At 38.8% G+C, this 15,690-nt stretch overlaps 2 protein-coding genes and 1 pseudogene across 3 annotated transcripts; 2 read left to right on the top strand and 1 right to left on the bottom strand.

Moving 5' to 3' along the window:
* Positions 1–1,050: 1,050 nt before the first annotated feature.
* On the bottom strand, positions 1,051–6,704 carry LOC135672904 (S-adenosyl-L-methionine-dependent tRNA 4-demethylwyosine synthase-like). Its single transcript, XM_065181386.1, has 8 exons — positions 5,727–6,704; positions 5,178–5,293; positions 4,252–4,427; positions 3,222–3,412; positions 3,031–3,117; positions 1,883–2,040; positions 1,593–1,803; positions 1,051–1,507 (listed from the first exon to the last, which is right to left on the bottom strand). The coding sequence occupies exons 1-8, from the start codon at positions 6,579–6,581 to the stop codon at positions 1,358–1,360; spliced, it is 1,944 nt and encodes a 647-aa protein (XP_065037458.1). The 5' UTR covers positions 6,582–6,704; the 3' UTR covers positions 1,051–1,357.
* A 39-nt stretch (positions 6,705–6,743) lies between these two features.
* Positions 6,744–11,032, top strand: LOC135672905 (NADH dehydrogenase [ubiquinone] iron-sulfur protein 8, mitochondrial-like; annotated as a pseudogene).
* A 711-nt stretch (positions 11,033–11,743) lies between these two features.
* Positions 11,744–15,577, top strand: LOC103983565 (rRNA-processing protein fcf2). Of its 2 annotated transcripts, none has more exons than XM_009400798.3 (6): positions 11,744–11,883; positions 13,042–13,263; positions 13,330–13,390; positions 14,602–14,676; positions 14,780–14,895; positions 15,140–15,577. In XM_009400798.3, exons 2-6 carry the CDS (start codon positions 13,043–13,045, stop codon positions 15,246–15,248), a joined length of 582 nt encoding a protein of 193 aa, XP_009399073.2. In that variant the 5' UTR covers positions 11,744–11,883; position 13,042; the 3' UTR covers positions 15,249–15,577. The 2 variants fall into 2 exon arrangements, with proteins under 2 accessions (XP_009399073.2, XP_065037457.1); XM_065181385.1 differs by having other exon boundaries at positions 14,602–14,680; positions 14,784–14,895; positions 15,140–15,390.
* Positions 15,578–15,690: the final 113 nt, after the last annotated feature.

Raw genomic sequence — 15,690 nt, 5'->3', positions numbered from 1 at the left:
GTCGATCGGGAAGGAAAGCTCTGGAAGGCTAATAGGCGAGCAATTGTCCATCGGAACTCTGGAAGGCTAATAGGCGAGCAATTGTCCAACTTCCGATGAATGTATTTGATCATGATAGAAAAATATGGGTTATGGAATTCATCGTCGACTATGTTATCGTATTCATTATCGACATAGTTACCGAACAACCCTTACCTTTCGTTGTCGCTTTTTTCCTCTACAACAGATACCTGCGACCCCCTAATGACACCGTCGTCGTCGTCTGCCACTACCAACTTATTAAAATTATTTTTAATCTTTTATTTTCATATTTTCATTAGTAAAACCGATGATATTAAAATAAATAGATTTAGTTATTTCACTTTAGTAATTATAAAGATGTGAATATAATTTTTAAAATATAAAATTTAAAATATTAAAGGTAACCTAATTACGAGATATAATATATAATTAATGCCCTTGGCATATTCAATTGCTATATAATGATATTTGACATTAAACTTCTGCAGCACAATAAATCTACGGTCTCCATAATTTTAATATAATAAATCTAAAATCATATTTGCAAAAATACTAGACAAAATTTATTTATAATAAGTTCAGCTAACTTTATAATAGAAGGTTCACTTAAAATCATCCTTTATTTCCCAACATGGCTGGAAATAATAGAAGGTTGAATTCTCTGCAAATTTTAGCCAAATTGCTTGGACCCGCTTTAGATATTGACATTTCTATCCAAATCTGTTCAATCATTAAAAGAGACCCAATTCAATTGGGTGATAAATCCAAATGAAGAAGGGAAGAAACTGCCTTCTACAAATTGTAGTGCCAAAGAACCTCACTTTAAAGGGTCATGAGGAATCAAACGTATAAACCAAAAAAACAAGTTAGCATACTAGTGGAGCTGTCAGCACTGCACACAAAGAGTAGGAAGCTTTCATGAAATTACCCTGCTTTTGAGATGATTCCTTGAAGATAGTTTGCTTTCCACATGGGCCCATAACTTTTTGAAAAGATATTGACATCCAAGCTCTCAAGATTTGGAGAAAGTAGTTATAATTTTGATCTTCTCATTGATCAAAATAGATGTTTGGCAAAACAACTATGCTTTCACCTGCTACTTGATCCCCCATATAGATGTGTCAGCAAAAAGTTCCTCTTTGGAGGGCAAAACATGCAAAAATTTATCTGACCAGGTAGCTAATCATAACTTCCCGATCGTCTACCTAAGTATTCTGCAAGCAATTTACAGTACACATACCCAACAACAAGAGTAAAACTTTACCGCAAGAAACTGATCTGGCTCAGCACCTGCTGGTTGGCGAAAAATACATAGCGCCACTTGAACAGTGACCAGCTAGGTCTGCACGCTTGCAGCTCCATGACGCCTCTCTTTCCTGTATCGAGATTGATCTGGATCAAATCCACCTTCCTCTGCTCCATATACAGCCCAGGAAGGCGTACGAGCCATGTAGTCTTCTGTCTTGAATGACTTTCCTGAAGCCACCTGTTGCCAATTTCAGTAAACTTGTATTAGTAAATCACTGAACATTACAAGGGATACTACAGGAGCAAGACTTCAAGAAAATTACCAGCTCATGAAATCGTTCATAATCTATCCATGTGTACCATTCACCGTTTATCTTGAACTTATCCACCTTTGCTAGGAGGACGCAGCAAGAATGAGCATGCTCACAGGCGACCTCATATTCACCACTGCTTTTCATTGCCAAAGCCTCTGAAAAGGCTTTAACATCAGAATGCCAAGGAACATTGTCCATTGTCAGCTTTGATGTGGCAGAACTGTGATGAGCAAAAAGAAGCATTTAGTACCTTTGGAAATGCAGTTCTATGCTGGAAATAAACCACACAAGCAACTCACGTGCCACAATACGTCACGCCTTTGATTTCAACTAAATCAGGCTTTCCAATACCAAGCAAGTTTGCATATGCCTCTACATCTTCTGCATTCCACCCTTTAACCAATGTTAATCGGTAAACTGTTCGTTGTTCCTTGTCTCGCAGAGCTTTTAGTGAATCCTGATAATATTTAATCAAATACCACATCAAAAATTGCATTTTTCCAAACTGTTCTCATAACCATAAATTGAAAGGAACCAAATGAATACTTGGGATTGTTTGATTTCAGAACTGGATAAAAAGTTATCTTGTAACGAGCAAAACAAACACAGTGGTCGATTTATATGATGCGACCAAAAATCCTATTTTAGCAAAATGATCGAGTAATTTATCCTCTATAGATAGATATCTGGGTGACGAGAAAATCAAGGTGATTTTTTCTATTCTCAATCCAAAAAAGAAAGTATATACTATTAGCTTATAGTTCATTTATTCCCTACGATGTTTATGCTTGTACCGAACAACCTCTTATGATATCCAACAAAAGGCAAAATGAATGTGAAGAAAAAACATTATGACTTGGTGAAATCCCCCTCCTACTCTGACAAGGTACTGACCATTGATATAGTCATGCAATTTCTGTAAGAAAACTCCCAATATAGAAGTCCATAAGGCATCAAAAGTCAAATAAAAAGAGGAGATCATGCATAAGCAGGCAATTGTTCATAATTAAATAGTCCACTGTCCATATAAAATTGTCAGCAAAGAAAATGCAAGTGCTAATAAGCACTTGTATTTTTATGTTTTGTTTTTTTTGTTTTTTGTTTTTTGCATGATGAATGCACAAAAGTCAATATTTTAGTATAAATGACTTTTTCTTACTTCTGTAATATTATAAATATTGATCTTTTTTTGTCAATCCATATCATCCAATTTGATCCAAACAATCTTTATTCCAAACCCCTAGGACCAATCTCACTTGTTCAAATCTTAATTTGTCAACTAGTGCTTGTTACATGGGCACTTATTTTGACCAGATTATTTCACATATGCCTGAATCAAAAGAATGAAAAAGAGCTAACAGAAGATTCTCCACACAAATACACTGCATGCTAAGCACTTTAGAGAAGTGTAATGCAAAATGCTATGTTCAATTTTTCAGATATTCACCAGAAAGCGCTCCCAGAAATCACCAAAGAGTGGTCTATCAATTGCCTTTAGACTGTCTTTTGTAGCTGCATCTACACTGACATATAGCTGCAACCATATTAATAGCCATTCAACTTCAGCTTTAGCAGACTAAATTCAATCTTCATAAACATAATATAGAACAATGTATAATTAAGAAGGCAGAAGGTAACCTGTGTTATGGGTTTCAACATTTTTATCCTGTCAGGAAATTGAGCATTTGTAACAAGGAAAGTAGATATATGTCTCCTATGTAACTCATCAACAAGTGTATTAATCTCCGGATACATTATTGGTTCACCAACAAGAGACAAGGCACAATGTCTAGGAGAGAGACCTTCTGACAAGCGTTCTGGCTTTACTCCTGCATTAAGAAGAATAACATCATCTTGTTAGAGGTTTTAACAGGAAGCCAAAATAACAACTAATGCTACCACAAAAGAATCAAGAGTGCAAAGCTATGCAGTACAAGGCATCATATTACGCACAAAGTCCTAGATTATAAGAAGAAACAAGGAATTTGTGGTTCTTGTATTAGGGAAGATAGGAGAATTCAAACGACTCTTTTCTTTTCCCCTAATATGCATAGGACATGAGGCTCTAATAAAATAAAGGGACTCATGAATTTACAGAAGTTTGAGCCACAACACACACACAGACACAGACACAGACACAGACACAGACACAGACACAGACACAGACAGAGACAGAGACAGAGACACACACAGACACAGACACAGACACAGACACAGACACAGACACAGACAGAGACAGAGACACACACACACACACACACACACACACACACACACACACACACACACACACAGAGACAGACACAGACACAGACACAGACACAGACACACACACACACACACACACACACACACACACACACACACACACACACATATATATATATATATATATATATATAACAGAAATGTACAAGATGCTATCAGGGTACAATTTCAGATTAATATAATAATCAAGAGACTTCAGATAGTACAGACCTAGAAAACTTAAAAGTACATAACATGGACATGGATCTGAAAAATCAAGAAACTATTCACACATATTGTACAAAGTGCAAACCATTACCTTACATATGTGAATTACAAAAATGGAACACCAGGCTACCAGTGATTCATGACTGATCTAAAATCTACCATCATTAGAACAATACAGAAGCAAGACACTCACCTGGAACACCTTTCATTTGCTTAATCATTTTAGTGTGCTCATCGATGGCAACATCTACAATTTCTAGAGGATTGTCCATCTTCCACCGCCAGCTCTTCCCAACAGGGTTTGTGTGATGCCTCCAACAGAAAACACATTTATTTGCACAAGCCAAACTAGGTGTTGCTTCCATACACCTGCTCAAATAAGAAATTAGAATGGCTTTACTCAGTTCAGCATGAGATGGAGCAATTGTCACAAGAAATATGCAGAAAATACTTATCCATGTCATCATATAAGCCACAATAAGAAATAATGACAACAATAACATTTTTATTTCATAGGTTTTTGTCTAGGGCAACAAAGGCCTACATCTCTATAGTTCCTTAAGGCTAATTGCTACTAGAGATTATTCTTCTATACCAATCATGTGGTTTTTGCTGGGTTCAAGATATGTATAAAAGCTTGACTGCATGTGAAAAATAACCCATAGTAAATATAATTTGGATGTCATATCACCAAAACATTTCAGCTATCTTACATCTATTACTCCAACGTAATAAGCACATGAAGACAAATGACATATCCATTGGAAATTCCACTGCTGATGTTTTCAGTAAATCCCTTAACAAAACTATACTTTGACCTTCAAACTCTAACTAGTACATGAAGACAAATGACATTACATATTTTCAGTAAGAAGAGAGTTTGAAGAACCTCCAAACGCTGATTAGTACATGCTGAAGAGTGATGAACATCTCAAAATAAAAATAAAAAGTTCTTTCAGTTGATATTGTATGCTTACATACTTTTTAAGAGAAGTGGTAACAAGAAGCAAGGTTCAAAATGGCATTACAATCACCGGATCAGGAAATAAGAAAAGAACAAGAACCTAGCAGATGTACTAGTAACAACAAACCAAAACAGAGAAATATTAATCGTTTTACCTGTGACTCTCTATGCCATAAAATGAGTGCTTGTAACAACCCCCACGACCTCGGAGCTGTGACTTTGTCCACCTACATAGTTTTACTCCACTGTGTGAACCAATAATTTTATATCCCTGCAACATTGAAGTAATTGGCAAAAGAGATGTTATATAGTTAATTTGGAAACTTTTTTGATATCTGAGAGATAGTAAAGCAAAAAAAAAAAAAAAAAAACAGTTCTCGAAATGCCAGAAGAACCTAGTACTAATAGATAATTCTACACGAAGTACATGATAAATTGTAAGCCTTTGAGTTCTGTTCCATAATATTTTGATGTTCACCTCACTACATGTAGAGAAAGGCAATCCTTTATGACATTTATTTTATGTAAAAAATGTCAAATTGGCAAATAAAAAAGATGAATCTATGTTGTAAACAAAATACTCTAGTACCCAACATAAGAAAGGTCTCTCCACAGTTGATCTGGAATGCTTATAACCATACCAGTGCAGGAGATAGAAAAAAAAGAACACAATTTTCAGGAGAGCCTAGAACAACACAGTGTACCTGCTTCTCCAAGTTTACCCTAATAACCGGTGTAACCATATCTTTCACACCATTCTCCCAACCGTTCGTTAAAGCAACAGATGGTCTCCTCGAAGGAGCTTTTCCAGCAATGTCCTCCATATCCACGACAACCGGTTCCAGGACTTCCTCCTCTACCTCTTCGTCAGATTCATCAAAACCAACGCTCTCCACCATAGAACCGGAATGTCCCGACTCTTTTTTCAAATCCTCTCCCTTCAGTAATGCAACAATCCGTCGACTCCATACTTCGAACACCTCATCGACATCCCCAGAATCCACATCCCCTTCCCACACCGGCGCCATTTCCGAGGCCCCGAGCGCCCTCATCCACTTCGAGAAGTCCTTGGCCGCAGCATTGAAACTATCGCCGTACGACTTCGACCCGACGCCGAACACCGCGAACCGGCACTTGGCCAGGAGCAGCGACCCGACCCTGAAGTCCGCGGCGCTCTCGGCGAGCCACCGGGCGAGGAACTGGGCATCGGGCGGCGGCCGCCCCTCCTCCCAGGTGGAGGCCACGATCAGGACGAGGGACTCCTTGGGGAGGTCCTCCGGCTCGTAGTGCCTCGGGTCGACGAGATCGAAGGCGAGGCCGTGGGAGCGGAGGCAGTCGGAGAGGCGGCCAGCGAGAGACCTGGACGTGCCGGTGGCGGAGGCGTAGATGATTTTTCCCCTAGGGCTAGGTTTTGGGGTATTCATGGAGGAGTAGGGGGAGAGAAGGACGCGGAGACGGCGGCGGGACTTCCAGAGGAAGAAGACGGAGGTGGCGGAGAGGAGGGCGACGAGAGCGAGTCGAGAAGAGGAAAGGGGTGGATCAAGGAGTGTTTTGGCCATTTTGGCCGCCCTTCGGCGGTTGAGCTCGGTGGTGATCTCTCGCCGCCGCGAGACGGTGTCTTCCCAAAGGAGGTCTGCGAGGAAGCAATGAGTTCAAAGAACGAACAAGCTAATGGCAAAAAGGACTGGTCGGGTTGGAGCAGACCTATTAATGGATCGAATGTTTTGGCCCTATAGGGTTAGTCTAAGATCCGATCCACTCATACCCGGTGCAGCAATATGCTACTTCTGTCATCCCAAAAACTCCACAGGGTGTGGATCTTGGTTTAGATCCATAAGTTTATTGGACCCAATATTAAATCCGACCCGATACAAATGCATCAAAGAGAACGGAAAAGCCGTATCTGATGATCTCGCAGACAGACGGTTGTCAACGCATCAGGGGACACGGAAACGTTTAACGCCGTTTCCGGAGGTGACCGGCACGGAGCGTTACATTCCGGTGACCGCTTCCATTCCTACCACATTGGATCGAACTGCCACGCTCACTCCGTGTTCGGCTGTCTTCTTCCCTCTCGAGTCCGTCCCATGGCGGCGGGGATCCTAGCACGGCAAGCGATTCAGGCTCTTCGGCCGAGGCAATCTGTATGATCTCATGTCTTTCCTCTTCTCTGCCACCAGAATTCTTCCGTATTCGTCTCCAGCGTTTATTGTTGGATCAATCTATACCGGGCAATCTTTATTCTAAGAATATATGATATGGAATTTTGGTATATCATGAAATTAATTGCAAATTTAATAAGAAACCCTAATTTATTTGGACTCCTTGGCGGAGAGTAATTTGTGTCGGACATCTACAGATAATAGAGAAGCGCCTGAGGTGGATGAAGGTAAGACGGTGCACCCAGTTACGTTAGCCATCTATGATCTCTTAAGACCTCAAGTACCAAACAGAAACATAGAGTGGTTGGATCTTATCTTTTGCTTTCAAAGATGCATGTGGTGGGAGGACAGAGCAAAAGAGAAGAGAAGAAAACGTGTCAAAGTTACTGGTCAGTTTGACTTTGCTTGTTTTATTCAAGTCAAAATCAATTAGAATCAGTTGTATGCCCTTTTGGTCTCACAAAATCATCCATGCCAGATTAGAGTAAAGACTCCTATAACAGTAAGATTATAGGACAAGATTTCTTTTTTTGGAAGGGAATTAGTTTTCTCAAATCTAAATTTTAATTGTTTATTAACTTTTCTAAACCAAGGTATACCTAAAAGAGGATTTTCTTAAGACCAATATAAATCAAAATATCCTAAATTTAAAAGGGAGAGAGGATCAGAAAAAATAAACTTTTAATTATGAGCTAGAGCTACAACTCAGGCTAAATTTGAATTTGTCCTACATTGTGTCTTATGTTAACAAACCATTTTTTCAACGATGCTATTGTATGATCATAGAACTATTGTCTACTCTTGGTGTATGAAGACTTTCCTATAATCATCTCAATGATAATGTAGAGAAGGATGGAAATCCAGTTTTTAGTGTAAGAACAAGATCCTGAACATATACAGGAACATCTATATAGATTTTTTCTTGACAAGATTTGTTTATGCTGTGGAGTTGGATGTGTATATGAACCTGACAATCTGATGGAGTAGGCTACAACCTCCAGTATTAAGTTTGCTGGCTGCCTGGCCCTTGGTATGGTAGCTGATTTTGAAACACGGTTCTTCAGTGATCTAGAATTTTGGATTGACAGCTACTTACAGGATTCTGTATAAATGTAGAGCATGGAACTGAACTTCAGACATTTAATATAGGTATCTCAAACCATTGGCAGTTAACAAATGCTTATTGTGATGCTTAAGAAAGCCTTTTGACTGACGTTCTTCTGATTAGTCTTTAGAAAACCTGTAACATGATTTCAATTACCTTAGGGTTTTTTTGGTTATGTAACCAAAGATGGCACTGTATCCAAATTAGATAAATTTCTAATGCAAAGGTGACATCTCCTTTTCCCCAATTGATTCAGAAGATGGTAGAGTAGACTATGTAATTTTTTAGAATAACAAAATCTGGAGTTGAATTTGGATGACTTTGATACTTTTCTTGGTTTGCAGTGATAATCTTGACTGATTGTTAGTATTTTATGTGTTGATGCCATGATTATTTAAAAATGAATGAAATTTTACTCTCTCTGACCTGTTAGCAATCTTCATTATTTATTCTTCTTGTGTTTTTTTTACATTCAATGTCTATCCAAATACTTAATTGAAGGCTACAAAGTTCATTTGTCTACTTCCACCATAGTCTTGCCTCTTATTGTTTTATTGGTTTAGCTGTAAATTATGTACTTGACTCACTCAAATTGATTGGATTGCAATAGATAGTTCTCTGTGGTAGGGAGGAAAACAATTTTTTGTCTATTAAAAATTTTAATATAATTACAGGTCCAAGCTGGTCAAGCTTCATTGGTGCTGAGAAATCAGTGGCAAGCATTCAGTTCACACCCAGCATCTTCAAAATTTAAAGGTTTGTTCAATTGTGTTGGTAAAATAATTGCTTTAAGATAGTTACAGCTTTCTTATATGGCCAAATGCACATTGTCTGATTAGACAATGGTGATGGCAGGTATCTGAGTGAGCATTATTGTAATAGCACTAGTGAACCTGATTAGTGATGGTGGTTTTAAGCTTCATATATAGCTAAATTTACCAAATACAGCAGTGTATTCTCTGATTTGAATGATGATGACGAATAATATCAAGGTGATTGAATGTAATATTATGAGTGAGCTTGATTCTTCTGTGCTCTGTATATCTATCAAGGGCAAATTTGAAACAATCTGGACCAAATAAGTTCTTTAATATTCATTCCAAATGATATGCATGTGAGTGCTACTATCATCTAAAACATTTCTTCCCATAGTGTGCAAAATTTGTTTAGAAAACTTCTGTGAATATACTTGGCAATTACCTGCTAGCTATATTGTCATTATCCTGCTCAAGTATCAAGTCGACTGGAAACATGAATGTCATGCAAGATAACTCGCATAACAGTCAGAAGAATAGTGGATCATTGAAGCCTTGTTTGATCCTATGTCTTACATTGACTAAAATGACTTTTGTATCTGCTTTTGCAACTTAGTTATCTGCATTTTGTTGTTTTTATTATAACTGAAAAGGTTCATGTTTGTGCTCTGAATATGGCAGCAAGTTCAGTTTATCTGGTTGATTTTTGTTATATAGTCATTTTGATATGCTTATTGCACAGCTTAATCATTCATGTCAAATGGCATTTACCATAACTAAGAAAATAACCCAGTTTGTCTTACCTGGCAAATCTGCAAGTTGTTCAAATTTTGTAGTTAATTTCTCTGTTTTTAAATCAGTTCTGAAAGGGTTATAATAGCTATAAATTTTTCCCATATTTAATACTTAGATGACGAGGAGAAAGAGAAGCTTGCTAAGGAGATTGCCAAGGAGAGTGGAGTGCCGGTAACCAACTGAGATTTTTTTCCTTTGAAACTTGAGCGCACCTTTGGTTTATATCCTCCTCACTTTAGGCACCTGATTGCAGTATTTGAACAGAGTATAAATACACTGTTTTTGACTGAGATGGTGCATGGTTTGATGCTGACATTAAAGTACTTCTTTGAGAGGAAAGTTACAGTAAGTCATATCTGCTGATGCTTGTTATTCACCTCAAAGGGTTATATCTTTATATCTGCTGTGATTTTAGATCTTATTATGCTCCTCTGCTTGCCACAGATAAATTACGCTTTTGAGAAGGGTCCTTTGAGCCCCCGCTTTTGAGGAGAGCAAGCTCTCCGTCGTTATCCTACCGGTGAGGAGCGGTGTATTGCTTGCAAGCTTTGTGAAGCGGTATGTTTCTAGATGTCATACATCTTGGATAGGAATAGATCTTTTAGTACGGTGACCACTTGATATGGCACTAAAAATTGGTAATTGGAGCTGTCGTTTGTAAGCATTAGCAAGAATGTCCTTTCCTGCATCACACAAAAAAACTACAATGACACATTTGACAAGAACGTCGCATGTTCAGATATGCCCAGCGCAAGCAATCACAATAGAGGCGGAAGAAGGAGAGGATGGCAGTCGTCGGACTACAAGGTAGTCAGTTCTAATGTTTTCTGTATGGTGATTTGATCTTGGGTTGTCTCCGGGATTAACCTTGCATTTGTGACATCGGATGTCATCTACTAGGTATGATATTGATATGACAGTGCATTTACTGCGGGTTCTGCCGGGAGGCATGTCCTGTAGATGCCATTGTTGAAGGTCCTAACTTTGAGTTTGCCACTGAGACTCATGAGGTGTGTTACTGTTCTCAATCGAGGTGGTGATGCTACTTCTTTATAGGTCGTTGCTGCTGACTTGTAATTGTCATTCTCTTCTTCGCTTGAACCTTGCAGGAGTTGTTGTATGATAAGGAGAAACTGCTAGAAAATGGAGATCGCCTTGAAAATTCTGCAACGACGTCTGTAGCTTGAAAATAATGATCTCCATGTCTGCTTTCTTTAATCGTTTCTTCATTAAGATGTATGTCTGAGATAACATCGCCGAATGCATGGGGACTTGGAAATGTTTACACATCCTTTCTAACATGCCCTTGTCTCTAAAGAATGCATCGAGACATGCAATGCTCCCTGGTGTAGAAATTGAATATAAATCTCTTCTTTTTTTTCTTTTCAATGTGTAGAAATTGCACACTTATGGCTCAGACTAAAAATGTCATATGACCATTACGCCATACCAACTCGTCGATGGAATTCCGCACGAGTCCATAGCAGCCGTTGGGACCCGCGTGGGACCCAGATCATCGCTGCCTCTGTTCATCACAAGGCGGATAAGCAAGCTGGTATCGTCGTATAGCCCAGAAAGCAACGCTTTCCTAGTATCCCTCCCTATTGGGCTAAGCCTAATAATAATAATAATAATAATAATCTTTTCCGCTCTCTCTTGCGGTTGTTTTCTAGGGCTTTCCAAACAGGGTCGGTCGTCTTCGACGGGTGCGGAGGAAACGAGGAGGCATAGGGGCCCAGACGAGGCGAGAGACCTCGGCGCCCACGCGGGTCGAGGTGGGCGGACGAGTTCACTCAGCGCGGCCCAACCTCTCGCATGGGCCCCCACGGGCTGGGCGGCCCGGGTGCCCGACTGCTGTAACCCAGCCAGGTTGAGTCGAACAAAACAGTATTTGTTATCTGGTTCAGTTGAACCAGTTATAATCCCTTTTCCCCACCCGCGAGCTGTGGCCCTAACGCAGAAATCCCTCTTTTCCCCTTCGTTTCTGCACGGCGGCGGAGTTCCTCACGGCAGCAGCGGCGGTGGCTTCTTCCCCTCCTTACCGGTATATCTCTCTCTTTCTCCTCTTCCATCCTACCTCTGCCCCGTTCACTGTAGCCACCCGTCTCCCCTCCCTCCGGGCCTTTCGCCAATCCATCTTCCCCTGCCTTTTCCTCGTTCACCGCTGCCGTCTTCCCCTCCCTATTCCCCGTTCGCCTCTGCCTTCTTTGCTGTTTATCAATTTTTATGGTTATGTTTCAATTTTTAGATAAATCATATTTGATTATTTTTGTCTAAGTTTGTGACAACTGCTGCCTGCTTTTCTGTTTTAAGTTTGCGAGAACAGCAGCTGCCTTCTAGGTTTGGTTGACCTGGGAGCTCTCTAGTGGGTCTTGAACAGCCCTGTTTATATTAATTAACAGCAGCTGTTTATTTTTGTTAATCATGATATATAATTTTTAAATTATAATACTTGGGATCACCTCGCTTCACTCGGGGCCTCGGGTATTTTGGGACTGTGCGTATTTTGTTGCCTAGCGCTTTTGACGACACTGGTTATGAGCTGTTGTGATTCTGTGTTATATTAATCTAGGTCTAAGTGGTGTTAGGCTATAGTTTGACAACTGTATACGGTACAAATTTGATTTATCTTATGCTTCTTTTGGTGTTATTTGATGAACTTCCATCTCCAGTGGCTGTCTCATGGAGCATTTGGGGTCTCCTCCTGATATAGAATTCTATGGGAGTACATATTTTCAAAAAAAAAAAAAAGGTTCTCTTGTTATTTTTACTGTGTTGGCCCAGAAAGGATTGATTTTTGATGCAGTTTATAAACAAACGCACTGATGAATGGAGAAAAGGGGAAGACATCTGCTGTGAACTTTGACTCTTTTGTTTTGCTTTTTGCTTTCTTTGAATTGCTTAGGTGATTTTGCTTGCATGAGAATCAAACCATTGACACATTTAAGAATTTCTCTCTTCAACCTCTATGTCTCTGCTGCTTATTCTCTCCCCTTTCCATTATGTGGACAGTGTTAAGCTAGGTAGTTATGTCACTTTGATTCTCGCTGTTTTTGTTTCTTTTTCCTAACATGTAACCCTTGATGGAGCATGAATTTTCCTATTTATCTAGTGAATTGCCAAATTATACTTTTTTCACGAGTTCTTATTTATGCATTTTCACATGTATAAGGGGGTCATATAGTCTTTGTTTTTTTATCAGAATGCCAGAAAATAAATCAGTGATCGGGCTTGTGTGGGCTCCTAAGGTGCCTCCTTTATTTGGAGTAAAAAACAGCTCAGAGAAGTTGCACAATCAAACAAAAGATCCTGTTTTGACACCTGGCACTGAGCTTGTGGATGGCTTATATGTACCTCCTAGGGATCCTCGAAAGATGAATAAGTTGCTGAAGAAAAATATGAAAGATACAGCTGGTAGAAGTTGGTAAGCAGATACTAAACTCTAGGATGTTTCGAGTTTTAGTTTCTCTAACAAATTGCTTTCTTATAGGTTTGATATGCCTGCTCTTACCATTACCCCTGAGATAAAGAAAGATCTTGAGATTCTGAAGGTATGCTACTGGTTTCATTCTGTTTTCCCAGTTTTTAACAGAATCATGGATGTCTTTGCCAGTGGTTCCTCTTTTGTAGTTGTTTATTTCTGTATATTGCAACTTTAAAAACCGACAATATTATATACTATGAAGATTTTAACTTTTCTTTTTGGTTTATTTGGTTCCAACTTTTGAGCAGACTATGATTTGTTTCAGAGCTCTTGCCACTGATTCTTGAGGTAGTGTTGATGTAATTGATCCTGCATCGTACTGCTAGAATAAGTTTATGCTTGATTACAACATGTAATCATTTTGTTTTGGTAACACTATACACTTTTTAAGATGACATTTGTTTCATTTTTAGTGGCTATTTTTTTCTCCTTTGGCAGTGAAAGTGGTTCGGATAATATTTATCTGAATCCTTTTTTTTTTTACCTGATTGGAGTTGAACAGTTTAACATGAATGTTTGATTATGATATTTTTATACATATTCCAAAAAATTAACTATAGAAAATCTTGTAGATCATGTGTATGAGCCTTGCCATCGTGGTATTGTTGCTCTTTCTCAACCTCATCAAAAGATTGGGTCATGGAAACAACCTCCTTGTTTGCAAGGGCAACATTGTGTAGTTGACGCTCTCTAAATCCCACATTGGTAATAGTTATTTATTTAAATATTTGTTTTATTTTTATCCAGTTATCACCGTCTGATTTGGATGGAACTTAAATCATGTGGCCCAAAATGCTCTAGTCCAATTTACTAATAAGCCTTATATACACCAAAGGAGCCCCTCATTTTCTCTCACCATGGGGCTAATAGTGTATAACAATAATTCCTTTTACAAAATTTTCTTCTTTGAAGGATATAATTTATAAGCTTGAGAATACTCTGCTTCAATTATTTCATTTGTTGGTGATATCTCATGTTTGTGCAATATGTAACATCTATGTCCACCTTGCATCTGCTTCTAGCATCTATCAATTACACAACTGATTCGTATTTGCATCTATTCGAACTAACATGGTTATAAAATTTCATAACAAAATAATATCTATATCAAAATTTGTATCCACAGACTATAATTATTGATTTGATATGGTTTTCAGTAAAATGTGTTCATAGTCCTGTTTCTGTTCTCCATAAGTTCTCGGCATATATATAGAAAGTGATCTACATTTTCATCTGCTTTACCTTTTATGGGCCTTGACATTTTTCTGTCTCTTCCAGTTGAGACACGTTATAGATCCGAAAAGGCATTTCAAGAAAGGAGACAACTCCAAGGCACTCCCAAAGTACTTTCAGGCAAGTTGCTTCCTTCTCTGTCACTGCTGGGATTACCTATTGGATGATTGCAGACATGGTGTCTTTACAAATGGACTGACATGTTTGTTTAATGTTTGTTCAGGTAGGAACTGTTATTGAACCTGCATCTGAGTTCTTCTCAGGTAGACTGACGAAGAAAGAGAGGAAGACAACGTTGGCTGATGAACTGTTACATGATGATGCCCTTAAGGCTTATAGGTAAGAAAAGAAAATTCCTATAATATTCATCGAATAGGGGCGACAGTTTGGCATTTATGATGTCATATTGTGATCAGAGTACTGGGCTTGATGGATATGACAAGTTAAACCGATCTGTTTTGTTTACCATCTCTCTGGTTGTCTAGTGTGTCAGTCAAATGTTCAAAATAATGATAACCCTGTAAATGCTTCATTTGCTCTGATCTAGAATTATTACTAACGCGTGATTTCTATTGTTTCTCAGAAAAAGAAAGATCCAAGAGATCCAGGAGTCCCACCAACCTGGTGGTGTTGAGAAGTGGAAGAACAAGGGACGTCAAACATGGAAACGGGCCAAACAAAGAAGGAAATGAATTTTCCATGTTATGGGAGGGAGGCTGATCTGCAAATATAAACAGGCACTGCAGATACCCTGAGATGGATAGAAGAAAGATGAGTTGAGTGCCATTAGCTTAAGCCAAAACCATTGTGAAAATGAATGTCATGTTGCGAATGCCCTCCAATACATTGGCATTTTATGTTTTTCTTTGGTTGGTAGGTGTGTCAAACATCCATGACTATGTGCCTTGGAATTTGGCTTACTGAGTTTTGGAGACCTCCAAATTAGGCTTTTGGTCTATTCTTATTTAATTACAATCCTGTATCAACAGTGAATTGTCATGAACTGCCCTTTTCATACTTCTGTTCCGTCGTGTTGATAAACGTGAATGTTCTTAAAACTATTGAACTGTCATCTATTTTTGCTGCATGTTTGAACAAAGAATAAAAAGCTGTCATCTTGGGTTTTAGTATATT

This window comes from Musa acuminata, chromosome BXJ1-5, assembly GCF_036884655.1.
Source record: "Musa acuminata AAA Group cultivar baxijiao chromosome BXJ1-5, Cavendish_Baxijiao_AAA, whole genome shotgun sequence".
Taxonomy (NCBI): Eukaryota; Viridiplantae; Streptophyta; class Magnoliopsida; order Zingiberales; family Musaceae; genus Musa; species Musa acuminata.
Note: the sequence above shows the minus strand (reverse complement) of the source record. Positions and strands in the feature narration are given on the sequence as shown.

Excerpts from the sequence above, each read along its gene's own strand:
- LOC135672904 (XM_065181386.1), bottom strand. The coding sequence starts at position 6,581 with ATGGCCAAAACACTCCTTGATCCACCCCTTTCCTCTTCTCGACTCGCT. Across the intron at positions 3,413-4,251 it reads GCAAATGAAAGGTGTTCCAG|GAGTAAAGCCAGAACGCTTG; the intron begins GTGAGTGTCTTG and ends TTCTTAATGCAG. Across the intron at positions 1,508-1,592 it reads ATGAACGATTTCATGAGCTG|GTGGCTTCAGGAAAGTCATT; the intron begins GTAATTTTCTTG and ends AATTGGCAACAG.
- LOC103983565 (XM_009400798.3), top strand. The coding sequence starts at position 13,043 with ATGCCAGAAAATAAATCAGTGATCGGGCTTGTGTGGGCTCCTAAGGTG. Across the intron at positions 13,264-13,329 it reads GATACAGCTGGTAGAAGTTG|GTTTGATATGCCTGCTCTTA; the intron begins GTAAGCAGATAC and ends GCTTTCTTATAG. Across the intron at positions 14,677-14,779 it reads CACTCCCAAAGTACTTTCAG|GTAGGAACTGTTATTGAACC; the intron begins GCAAGTTGCTTC and ends ATGTTTGTTCAG.